General features: G+C 29.0%; 1 protein-coding gene across 1 annotated transcript; it reads left to right on the top strand.

Annotated features, from left to right (window-relative positions):
- The first annotated feature begins 2,072 nt into the window (after positions 1 to 2,072).
- LOC110411234 (uncharacterized) lies at positions 2,073 to 3,703 on the top strand. The gene is made up of 5 exons (XM_021421286.1): positions 2,073 to 2,261; positions 2,366 to 2,415; positions 2,548 to 2,620; positions 3,063 to 3,127; positions 3,220 to 3,703. The coding sequence occupies exons 1-5, from the start codon at positions 2,198 to 2,200 to the stop codon at positions 3,424 to 3,426; spliced, it is 459 nt and encodes a 152-aa protein (XP_021276961.1). The 5' UTR covers positions 2,073 to 2,197; the 3' UTR covers positions 3,427 to 3,703.
- The last annotated feature ends 8,228 nt before the right edge of the window (positions 3,704 to 11,931 follow it).

Genomic DNA, 11,931 nt, shown 5'->3' with positions numbered 1-11,931 from the left:
TCAGGATTTAGGCAATTTGGGTGACACAAGAGGTGACCGCGAGCGTTGTCTGTCACCGTCACATTAAATTCTATTGTTTCTTGTGACACGTGGGACTTGGCCAGCCTTGTCTCAATCAGATGCTGACGTGGAAGATCTAAATCATTCCCCCATTGAATGCCACAACTGCTACTCTGCAATTTATCAATCGCGTAATTATCTTTTCTTTTTCCTTTTTCACTAACATCCTTTATAGTAATTTTCACACATAAATTAAATTATGCATGTCTATTTGTTATTTTGTCCTATATTTATTATTTTACACAATATTCAAATTAATAGACACAAAAGGCAACGGGCAATTTTTTTTTTTATGATTACTCGAGCAAAATAACAAATCATTAGAATATTTTGTAAAATAATTTAATTTCATTATTTTTCTTAAAAAATTAACAAAATTAAAAATACAATAAAAAATTTTGCAATTTACACTAATAAAACATTTCATAAAATATTCAGTTCCTATTACTTTGTTAAAAAGAAATTAAAATACAATGAAAATATTCAATATTGAATCAAAGTATAATAACAAATTTGATCTTAGTCCCCAACAAATATTAACTACTCTAACATTTTACAAAATTTGCTTAACCAACTTTCTTACGCCTTCCCTAGTCTCGACAAAATTTGTGATTTTTATTCACCAAATGAAGCCTAATGACATATAAAGGACTATTACATAAACTTAATAAAAATCTCTACTCAAATTATCTAATGTATATCATTAAATTTAAGCACAAGAGGGGTTAAGTGTACATATTTTCTTGGTATTTTTATAATTCTATGGTTTTAGATATGAGATGATAATTATCCACTACTAATTAAGTACGGTCCACTTATAACATGCAAGGTCCTAATCACAAATACTAAAGGATTAAACTGTATGAGCATAACAATTAAATTTTGTTGTTTCCATAACTTAGAAGCTGGTTCTTTTTTTGACCCCTTAAATTTATGTATTCACTATAAATAAAATGGGAAGAGATAAGTTCAGGACATATCAAGGCATGTTATCTGAAATACATACCAATTTAAGATCCCAAGTATGGTGGCCACTACTTGGATAAAACGAGTGTCTATTTTTTTTTCACTGTTATTTCTTGTAAATGCTCTTTGCACAGAGAATCTCACAAAAACCAAATTCAGACCAAAAAGAGGGGAAAACAAAAGTTATGGATTTGATCTGTCAAGGAGTCCCATCTCTTGCAGTTACATTAATCTGGCAAGTCTAAACGAATAGGCTGTTGTATCAAAAGGCACCATACAAGACACCCATAGCTATTTGATCTGATTAGTCATTTAAAATGGAATACCCCTATTGTTTTAGGTTTTGGCAGATGGTGAAAATGCTGTTGACGTCCCTAAAGAAGTGACATCAAGAGCGTAAAGGTGATGGTACAATATGTACAATCAATAGTAGTACTAATTAGTTGTCTAATCCTAATCTTAAAAAAAAAAATTAGTTGTCTAATCCTACATGAAAACTTCACTTGATTGCTTGAATTTCAAAATCGAATTCATAACAGTAACAAAGCTTTGTGTGAAGGTGTTGGAAAAGGGGGGCAAAGCCTAAACCAGGAATCAGAAAACCCTCAAGCTACTCCAAAAGGGTAGGGCAGTTAAGGATATGCAAAAGGCAAAATGTTCTTGTTTCTCATTCTTTGAGGTTATTTCTAAAATTTCTTGTCTTTCTTGGGTTTCATTCTGACACTTAAAAATTGAACATAGGGGAGAGCATCCCCATTAATTAAAAGCACAACTATGTCCCCCAATAGGCCTATAGAGTCCACACTTGAGTATCGTAAAACAAGATCCACACACAATCCATAATTGAACAATGGGGTAGTGGGGGTGCCCAAATGATTAGTCATTTTCTTAGACAAATTATAGCTTCATCACATCAGAAAAAAAAGAGAAAAAGGCAAAGAAAGTGGAAGAAAACTCTTTTTTTTTCAAGTTAAAATAGGAAAACTCCATGTGGGTCCCGACAGCCAAGTATATATCAAGGCAGGCACTTCCCCTGCTATGGACAATTCGCAAGCTTTCTAACACCCAAGTTCCAACACCAAGAAGGAAGAAAGAGAAACAAAAACTGAAACATACGTTTTTTTCCCGACCTTAGAATTCCATAACTGTTAATCATTTCTCTGCTCTTCAAATGAGGTCTTTCTGCCTAGCAGTCTCCCTTCTGCTGTTATGCATTTTCCTTTCTAGTGTTCAAGGTATACGCCAAGAAACCTTTCTTACTTATAACGAACAGATATCCTGTTTCTGCTTTGCCATTACAGCATGATTAAATTCTGATATCTTATGTTTTTTTGTGAAGGGATTCGCTTGGAGAAAAGTTTCAAATCAGCAGGGCATCCTAAATTGCATGTCAGTCTCCAAATCTTTCATGATTTATTCATTCGGTGCACTGCATTGAATGTTTTTGGAATGGAACTTTTTTTACTTCTATTCGGTTATCCTTTCCCACTATTGAAGGTGTAAAACTGTTGCTATATGCAGGAGGGTACTGTGATGAAAACTAGTTATGAAGTTATGGGAGAGGTCATTCTCTGCAAAGAAGGGCACTGTTCAGGTACCAAGAAGAAAAAAGCCTCTAGAGTATTGAACAAATCACACCACTGGCTACCAAGCATTCAAGAAGATTACTATGGACCTAGGAGGCACAGGCCAAAGCACCATTAAATATCCCCTTCCCTAGGATAAATATTCTTCCACATTTTTTACTACTAGGCCTAGCTAGTATAGTACTATTCCTTTCAGAACATTTGAACCCATGGCCATGTAATCTGACAAAGCAGTTTTGTCCACAAATTAAGAAGCTTCTCTAACTATGGTTAATTCCCTTTGAGTTGGATCAACTATATAGATGTTTATGGGGCACTTTGTGTAAGAAATGTGTGGAATACAGACACCAAAGTTTATCAATCAAAAATTTTAGGAAAGCCCACGTTGTCTTGTCTTGCACCAAATCCAACAGTCATATCTCAAGCGGATTTTCACATTCATTTTTGCAGGAAAGAGTAGAAAACTTTCGTCTGCAATAACTTCTAGTGCTCCTACATCTACCACCACTTCAAAGGTTGGTTAATAGTTACTAGTTAATATCTAAATCTCCGTAGCTAGGGTTTAGATCTTCCTCTAAATGACATTATATGCTCTCCATGTATACAGAGCGAAGAGAATGGAGAAAACAAAGCTAACCCTACTTCAAAAGTCAAATCAGGCAACGAAGAAAATGGTGAGAAGCAAGAGAAATTCCCTGTTGGTTCACCGACAAGTTCCGAACACCAGGAGGGCCATGACCAATATGCCGACATTATGGACATAGCTGAAATGGACTATTCTCCAGCCAGGAGAAAACCTCCAATACACAACTAAGAGTAGGAAGAAAAACAAGACATAGAAAAAGAAGCCACAACGTTTTCCAGCACAATAAAAGGAATAGAAATGGGACAGCATTCCAGAAATGCTGCAGTTTTTTTAGGGTTTACGAAGTTTTGTGTACATAGAATATTTTATTATCATAGTTATTGTTAAAACATCACTTTTGATGATTGAGTCACGATGCACCCTTTTGGGGGGGCACTTTAGGCCTTGTAACCTCACATATTATAGAATGAAAACTTACTAATAACATCAAAATTTATGGGTTTAAGTAATTGTTGTATATACAGTGATAAATTAAGATATAACCTAATTGATTAATACAACTTTCTGATTTTAGAAACTAATGAAGTTCATTCTTTCACTTATGCAGTGGTTGGATATGATCTATATCTTAACTATAAAAATGGGATGTGGACAGAATTTAATAAAATTGTACAAAACAAGAGTAAAAAGTGCAGATGGGGGGACCTAAGGTTTTTTTAAAGAGAAACTTGTGTTAGCGAAACAAAGTGGAAAGAAGCTTGTGTTAAATGAAGTAGGTATGGAGCCTTATCTGAAATTGACCCCTTGTATGTTTTCTTTACTCGGTAAGTGGCCCACCAGGGATTTTGGGCTATACCTATAATGTTTCACTTCTTGATTATAGTGTTCCAATCGTCAGTGGTCACTCTTACATGTGGGCTCACATGTCCTCACTTGGGTCACCTATGCTTCGGTCTCAAGAGCCTAGATATCGGTGGACCATGCAAATGAAGTAATACCTCTAGGTATGATCTCTTTAACGTGTTTTGGGACACTGCTCCCCTGTTGGCTCGACATATCAACTTGTTTCGGCTATAATTGTGTGATTGTTTGGCTTGGTTCTTTATCAATTTATTTATTTTTTTTTTAAAAAAATTAAACTAAATAGAATTTTTGAAAAGTTTTGAAAAAAATAACCTTTTTAATGAAATAAAATTAAAAAAATAGCTCAAAAAAATTCAAAGAGGAGTATTTTTTTTAAATACGTTAGTTTTTCATAAAATACTTTTCTCTCAATCAATTTCTCTCTTCTCTTTTTCTCTGTAAATCATCATGCTTCAACACAAATCACAATCTCTTCCTCATTTATCTCTCTCTATAAATATTACTGGAAAAAAAAACAAAAAACTCAACAATTAAAATTTTAAGATTTTTTTATTCTTAAAAAGATTAAGAAAAAATAACACTCAAAATTTAAAACTGCATTAATATAATATTTAGGGTTTTTTCTCTTTTTCACCAAAAAAGATTTTAATATCAACTACATCGTTTTCTCTATTCTCTTCTTTTTTGGAGAATTAAAACATTATAATCCGATTGCTTGTTAGATCAATAAAAATAAAATATTATTACTATTTGAGAATTGTTTTTTTTATAAATTTTATTGATTTTAACATTTGAAATCGTATATAAACTCGAAACAAATTTGTTTTGCTTTGGTTTAATAGGTAATTGAAAATGACATAAATATCTTTTAGGATAATTTTAACCAAAGTTAGATTTTATATAATTTATTTTACCAAACAGTTTATTAAACAATTTTAAATTAATTTTAAAAGTTATTATTTTTTATAAGAGTTTCATAATAAAATTAATAAAACTGATATAAACTTACTAGAAATTTATTTAATTTAACTCTATCTGATTCAAAAACATCAATTCGTTAGAACTAGAATGTGAATTGATCCGAACTTGAAGAACATAATATTCAATTTGAAATGATTGTAATTTCAATAATTCATTCAAATTTAATTCAATTTGGTTTTTGCAAAGCAAATAATTTAAACTTGTTATGAGTTGAATCTAAATAATTTAAATGTCTAAACTAAATTACTTAATATGAACTTAAATCCAACATGATAAGATTTTAAATAATTCAAACTTAAAAATGACTTGATCAAAATGAATTGATTCGACTCAAATTTAATTATCACCTCTGATCGAGTAGTAGTTAGTGACTCCGTAGAAAAATTGCTTAGTAGTTTTACGGAAGTTACTTTTATTGCTGCTATGAAAATAGCTAAAGATATAATTTCTTCCATTGTCAAGTAATCAAGGGTGGAAACAGCTGTTTGAGGTCTAATTGGTGCAAGGCACATCTTTTCTTTAGTGTTAGATCTCTTTAAATACAATTAGGTTACATGCTTAACTAACTGTTAAAAATCTTTAGATAATGCTCCTCCGATTAGAGAATGACTTGATATTCTTGTAAATCTCAAAACACTACTCTCACATTGTCCCTAAGCTGCCAGGGCATTGTAATTTATATCTTTGTTAAAAGGACATTTGGTGATTAGTCATTAATAAGATTGAAAGTTCAAGTTACAAAACCTCTACTCTCATACTATGATAAACAAATAACTTGGTTCAAGCATTAGCATGCCATGATGGGGAGAAGGAAAAGCTTAACCATGTTTTCCATGTTGTCCGCACAACATGGTCGGCCCCTGTCAAAGTTTTTACCCTTTTTTAATCAAAGTTCAGAATGCCCAAGAACTCATCAGTACGCATGGAAATAATACCAACTAGCAAGTCTGTTTCAACGATGAGACACGATACACATGGTCCTTAGAATGTGATGGGCTGATGGTGATAGAATGCTGAAGAGTTGTGAAGAGACACTCTCTCCGACCTAAAAATCAATCCATCATGAATAGGCCGCAACCCACCTACAACGGCTACAACCTTTATGGCTCTACTTTCAACAGACAATATTCATTCTCAAAAAGAGCGCCGAGGACGGATTTACAGTTCAGGAATTTGGCAATTAGCAACTCAGATAACAGACAAGCTGGCAGATTAGGTAGAAACATCGAGGCCCCAGAGTCTATTCGTGACTCTCTCCTGATGTATTCTAATGGAATCTAGAGTTCCAGCAAGGCTGCTTGGTAGCTGCTAGCAAATTCCAGGTGATGCTACAATGCCGGCTCGCATAAGCAGCCTTGAGGCCTACATACAATTTAAGAGTTCAGGATGTTCAAGTGTAAACTGTTAACTCGCAAGGAATACATGTGAATGGCATCACGCTGCATTCGGCGTTATAGAAAAGTACGAAAATCTCCAGAGTTTACCTAGAGTAAAAACATCATTCACGCCAGTGAAATACTAAAGAACAACGAAAATTTTCAATAATCAACTTAAAATTCATAATACTGTTATAAGAAAAAGTGTGAAATATAAGTTCTCAAATGTCTGATGCATGCACCTTGGGTGTTAAATGTATGAGAAAGGTCTTGTGTTGACAGCAATGATCTAAAGTTCAAATTGGTAGGTGTGCAGGAAGAAAGCATTTTCAAAGAAAGACTAAGTTAATCACTAATTCAAACGTGGAAAGACTGAATTATCACTTAACTATCAGGTTAGTGGCTACATGAGAATACTTAATTGAACACATTTCAAGTGCACCTTTCTTACTTTGAAAGCAAAGAATACTCTACTTTGCTCATTAAGAGAAGAAATCAGAAATGTAAGTTAAAAAGACAGAGCAAGGAAAATACATTTGAAGTCAACTGTTTCTTTCCTTTTCTTTTTCCCTCAAAACACAGTTAAAAAAGATTAGCCAAGAAGGAAACTTTTCCAGTTGGAAGGAACATACCAAATTGAGCATAGATTTGAAGAACCATGTGTTGCTCAGGACTGCTGGCAATGGAGCTCCATTAGATTTAACAGTCAAGGAAAAATCAAAGCCAAGATATTTAATGGTTTCATAAGAACAGAGAAGCATATTTGGTGTTCGAGCACAGATTAAAACATATATGGTATCACCAAAGGATCTTGGAAACTATATACAAAATAATAAAAACAAAACTTATGGATGAACTGTGTGCAAACAAAGAATTGTGGATAAACTATTAGAATGCAACGCAATCAATGCAAATGGATAAATGTTCAGCATAGATGCTCCTATAATTGTTTCCAAACAGTTGAATATAAGTGAAATACAATAGTTTGATTTGACAACACTGAAGAGCAATATCTACTTTCTACTAGAGATGCATGCCAACCAGGAATATTTGAGGTTAAAGCTGAAAAAATAAAAGATAAATCAATGGGGGGCTCTTCCACCCTCTTGATCTAGAAATGCTACTGCGTAACGTCTTTTCTCCATCCTCTTCTGCCCCGCTCAGAAAACGTCAGGATGATAGAAAGTGAAGAGAGTACCAAGCCGAATTAAGGGGCAAATTCTTATATAAAGAAAACTGGATTTTACGAGTGCTTTGGCACAAAATACTAAATTAGAGTGCAAAGAAAATTTTCACCTTAAATAAGGTTCAACAAAGCTACCAAGAACTTTCACGACTCATCATTTACCCTTTAATGTCTTTCAAAATAATAAAGTCTCACATCTTTTTATTTCTTTTAAAATAATAAAACACTTATACATTTGAGGTAAATATTTTTTAAAAGATGATCCAAACAACGGAAAATGTTTTTAAATAGTTATTTAAACAATAAAAAATATTAAAATTTTCTGCAAAATATCTTACACAAAAAAATTTTTCCAATAAAAAAAGAAATATCTAGAAGTTAAAAATATTCCTAAACTTTGTATCTAAAAAGCATCCCACGAATACTTAGCATTAAGTATAATAGGACAACATTTAATAAAATTTTTTCCATTTTCAATCTCCAAATACTTCTCCTACTGCACCACCATATGCAACAACATCCATCTCCATGATATTTGTAAATGGGTCCTTTACATAAAAAGAAAAAGCGTTGTAAATAAATAAAATGATGTATTAAAGGCAAGAGAAAAAAATTGAAACGGTCCGGAAGTACTGAGTGTTGTGATACGTGAAAAAATAAGTACATAATAGAGTGGAAAATAGTAGAGAATGAGTGAGTAGAGTAATACTAAGTGGAGAAGAATTAAGTAGAAGATGATTAGAGAGAAGCTTAGAGTGAAATTATGTTGTATTAGCTCTAAAAATTTTCTCCCTAAATTGAATTGTGAAGACTTCATATACAGAGCCACATGAGACATTCACTTAACAATAAACTTTAACGCACAAAATGGATAATTGTTATTGAAACTCATTATGTGGATACTAAAATAGTGATTTTATGTATATATTAAGTATCTATTTGGTCTTTTTTTTTTTCAACTTATATACTTTTTAAAACTAAGGATGTCAGTAGATAAGGTACTTACTAATTTTAAAGTATCCGAACCCGAACTCTATAAAAAATAAACCACTCAAACCCTATTAATTATCTGAATATTTTTTAAAATTACTACCCTAATCCTAACCCTAACCCTAATACATCCCCACCACCCTGTAATTACCCTAACCCGTTTAAAAATACGATTTTATAAAAAATTATTAAAATACTATTTATAGGTACCCAATTACCCAAATCCAAATCCGTATCCCTATACAGTAATATTTCTCTTACATATTCCATATAATTTACTAATAATTAAATTAATTAAAACACACAAATTATAAAATTTAAATTTAAATAATAAAAATCAAATATCTCAAACATAATTAATAAATTTATTCGTTATAACTGTTGTAATGTTAACATAAAATAAAAAGTAAATATATTTATATTTAAAGCGTATATATATTAAAAGTATTTTAATATATATAATAGTAATTATATTTCTTATATATGAACTCAATGTATATAAAGTATATATATTAAAAGACATTACAAGTCAATTAATAATCATAGTTTCATTAATTAATTTAATTAACTATATTAGTTTATCCTTAATTACAAGAAATTAAAAAAATAACTACATTTCTAAACTATTCTAATCTCACAACTTCCCTTTAGATTTATATATTATAAGTTTATATAAACAAAAGTATATATATTGTAATTAATAATTTTATGAGTTATAATTTTTGTAATATTAATACAAAATAGAAAGTAAATATGTTTATATTTAAAGTACATATATACACACACACACATACTCATATATATATATAATAGTAATTATATTCCTTATAAATGAACTTAATATATAAAAAGTATATATACTAAAAGACATTATAAGTTAATTAATAATTATAGTTTCATGAATTAGTTTAATTAACTATACGATTTTATTCTTAATTACAAGAAATTAAACAAAATAATTATGTTTCAGAACTATTTGAATCTCACAATTTCTCTTTAGGTTTATATATTATAAGTTTATATAAATAAAGTTATATATATCATAATTAATAACTTTATAAGTTATAATTTTGTAATGTTAACGCTAAATAAAAAGTAAATATGTTTATATTTAAAGTATATATGTACTAAATATATTTTAGTATATATATAACAGTAATTATATTTCTTATAAATTAACACAATATATAAACTATATATATTGAAAGACATTACAAGTTAATTAATAACAATAGTTTCATGAATTAATTTAATTAGCTATATGTATTTATCCTTAATTTCATGAAATTAAAAAAATAATTAGGTTTCAAAACTATTCTAATCTCAAAAGCTCTCTTTTAAGTATATATGTTATAAGTTTGTATAAATAATGGTACATATATTATAATTAGTAATTTTATAAATCATAATTTTTGTAATGTTAAGACCAAAAATAGAAAGTAAATATATTTATTTTAAAAGTATATAAATATAATAGTAATTATATTACTTTATAATATGATGTGATATTTATATTATTTAAACATGATTAACAATCTAATAATTTTTAATTTAATAATATTAATGTCATCATATTAATAATTAGAGTAATCATACTTTTTATATATTTATTAGTTTCTAACAAAAAGAATTGCTTGTAAAGTTGGTAAAAATTATATATTTTTAATTTAATTATTAAAATAATAAAAAAATTATAAATGGTAATTGGGTTCGAAGGTGGTACCCGAACCCGATTTGGGTAGTGAAATCACTACCTAAATTTGTCTCAAACTCGGTTATAGGGGACCTTAACCTTATATAATCAACTCGGGCGTTCACGAGTACCTTGTAATAGGGTACTTATTGCCATCCATAGATTTAAACAGGATTTGAAAAGTTCTTAAAAAAATAGTTTTTTTCAAAAAACAAATTTTTTTTTTAAAAAAAAACCTTCAAGGAAAGCTTAAAAAAAAAAAGTTTTCTCTTCTCTTATTTTAAAAACACACTAGCTTTTTAGGAGAATTTTTTTTGTGTCAAAAATATCCCCATCTATTAAAAATAATCTTAACATTATCTGTTTCTATTTTTTTATAGATTTATTATTAATTATAAACTTTATGTTATATAAAAATACTTTTTTTATTTCTAAATTTTTTTTAAATGTATAAAAAATAAAGTTAACTATTTTTCATTGTAAACAAAGAAATTCGTAATTAATAGAAAGTTATTTATTAAATACTCTTTATGGTAATTTTAATCAAAATTAGAGTTTATATAAGTTATTTTGCTAAACAACTTATCTATAAAAAAAAGCTTGTAAAAGTAAATTTACAAAATAAATTTAACTTAATTTTAAAAGTTATTATGAAATTTTTATGAAAAATAATAACTTTTAAGTTAAAAAAAATTAAGCCAAATAGGTTTTAAGTACAGCTAGAAATCTATTATGTGATCATTGAAGTAATAGTGTTTTATGACAATTAATAATGTAATAAAATTTATTCTTAAGCAGAGGTAAAAGGGTAAAGGTATGCGTGATAATGCACAAAAGAATAAGGTAAGAGGAAAAAGGTAAACCTGAAAAAGTATAAGAAAATAAAGTGTACGTAAAAAAGTATAAAAGAACAAGATAAGATTGAAAATGAGAAATATAAGTGCTTTAGGAAAGCTCTATAGTAAGGGTGAGTATAAGTGGACCGAACTAATGACCTAATCGAACCAAATTCAATTTGGGTAAAATGGTTCAATTCGATTAGTTCAAAAAGTTTGGTCTAACAGATTTATTTGGTCAGTTCTTTATTTTAAAATTTTTATATCGAATTAACCAAAAGATCAAACTAATATTATATATAAAAATATTATATATTTTTTAAATTTATATAAAATTTATATTTTCCTATTACTAAGTTGATGATGTGCGATAGTTGATTGTTTTGTATTAAATGATCTTATTTTGTGGATGTTAATTTTTTATCTTTGTTATGTTGAATCTTGAAAACTAGAATTTAGAGTTTAAAACACTTAAATACTAATTTGATGGTTTATGTGCAAAGACATAATTATGTAAGTGAAAAGACAAATGTTATATTTTTTTATATTTAAATCATTTATATATTTTATAATTATGGATGAAATTTATAAATTTCAATGTTATAATTTGCAAAAGTAAAAATGACAAAATTTCAATTCCTTTGGTCCAAAATTGAATCGATGTTTGGTCGATTCGATCCTACTTTAAATTTGATTGATTTTCTAAAAATGTTTGATCCGTAGTTATGACAGATTGAAAAAACCAATTGCTCACTCTTACTTTCTAAAATATATATATAAAAAGTAAAAGTAACTCATGAATCTTAT

The sequence above is a fragment of the Theobroma umbraticum genome, unplaced genomic scaffold, assembly GCF_002168275.2.
Source record: "Theobroma umbraticum cultivar Fairchild unplaced genomic scaffold, ASM216827v3 scaffold_56.0, whole genome shotgun sequence".
Lineage (NCBI taxonomy): Eukaryota > Viridiplantae > Streptophyta > Magnoliopsida > Malvales > Malvaceae > Theobroma > Theobroma umbraticum.
Note: the sequence above shows the minus strand (reverse complement) of the source record. Positions and strands in the feature narration are given on the sequence as shown.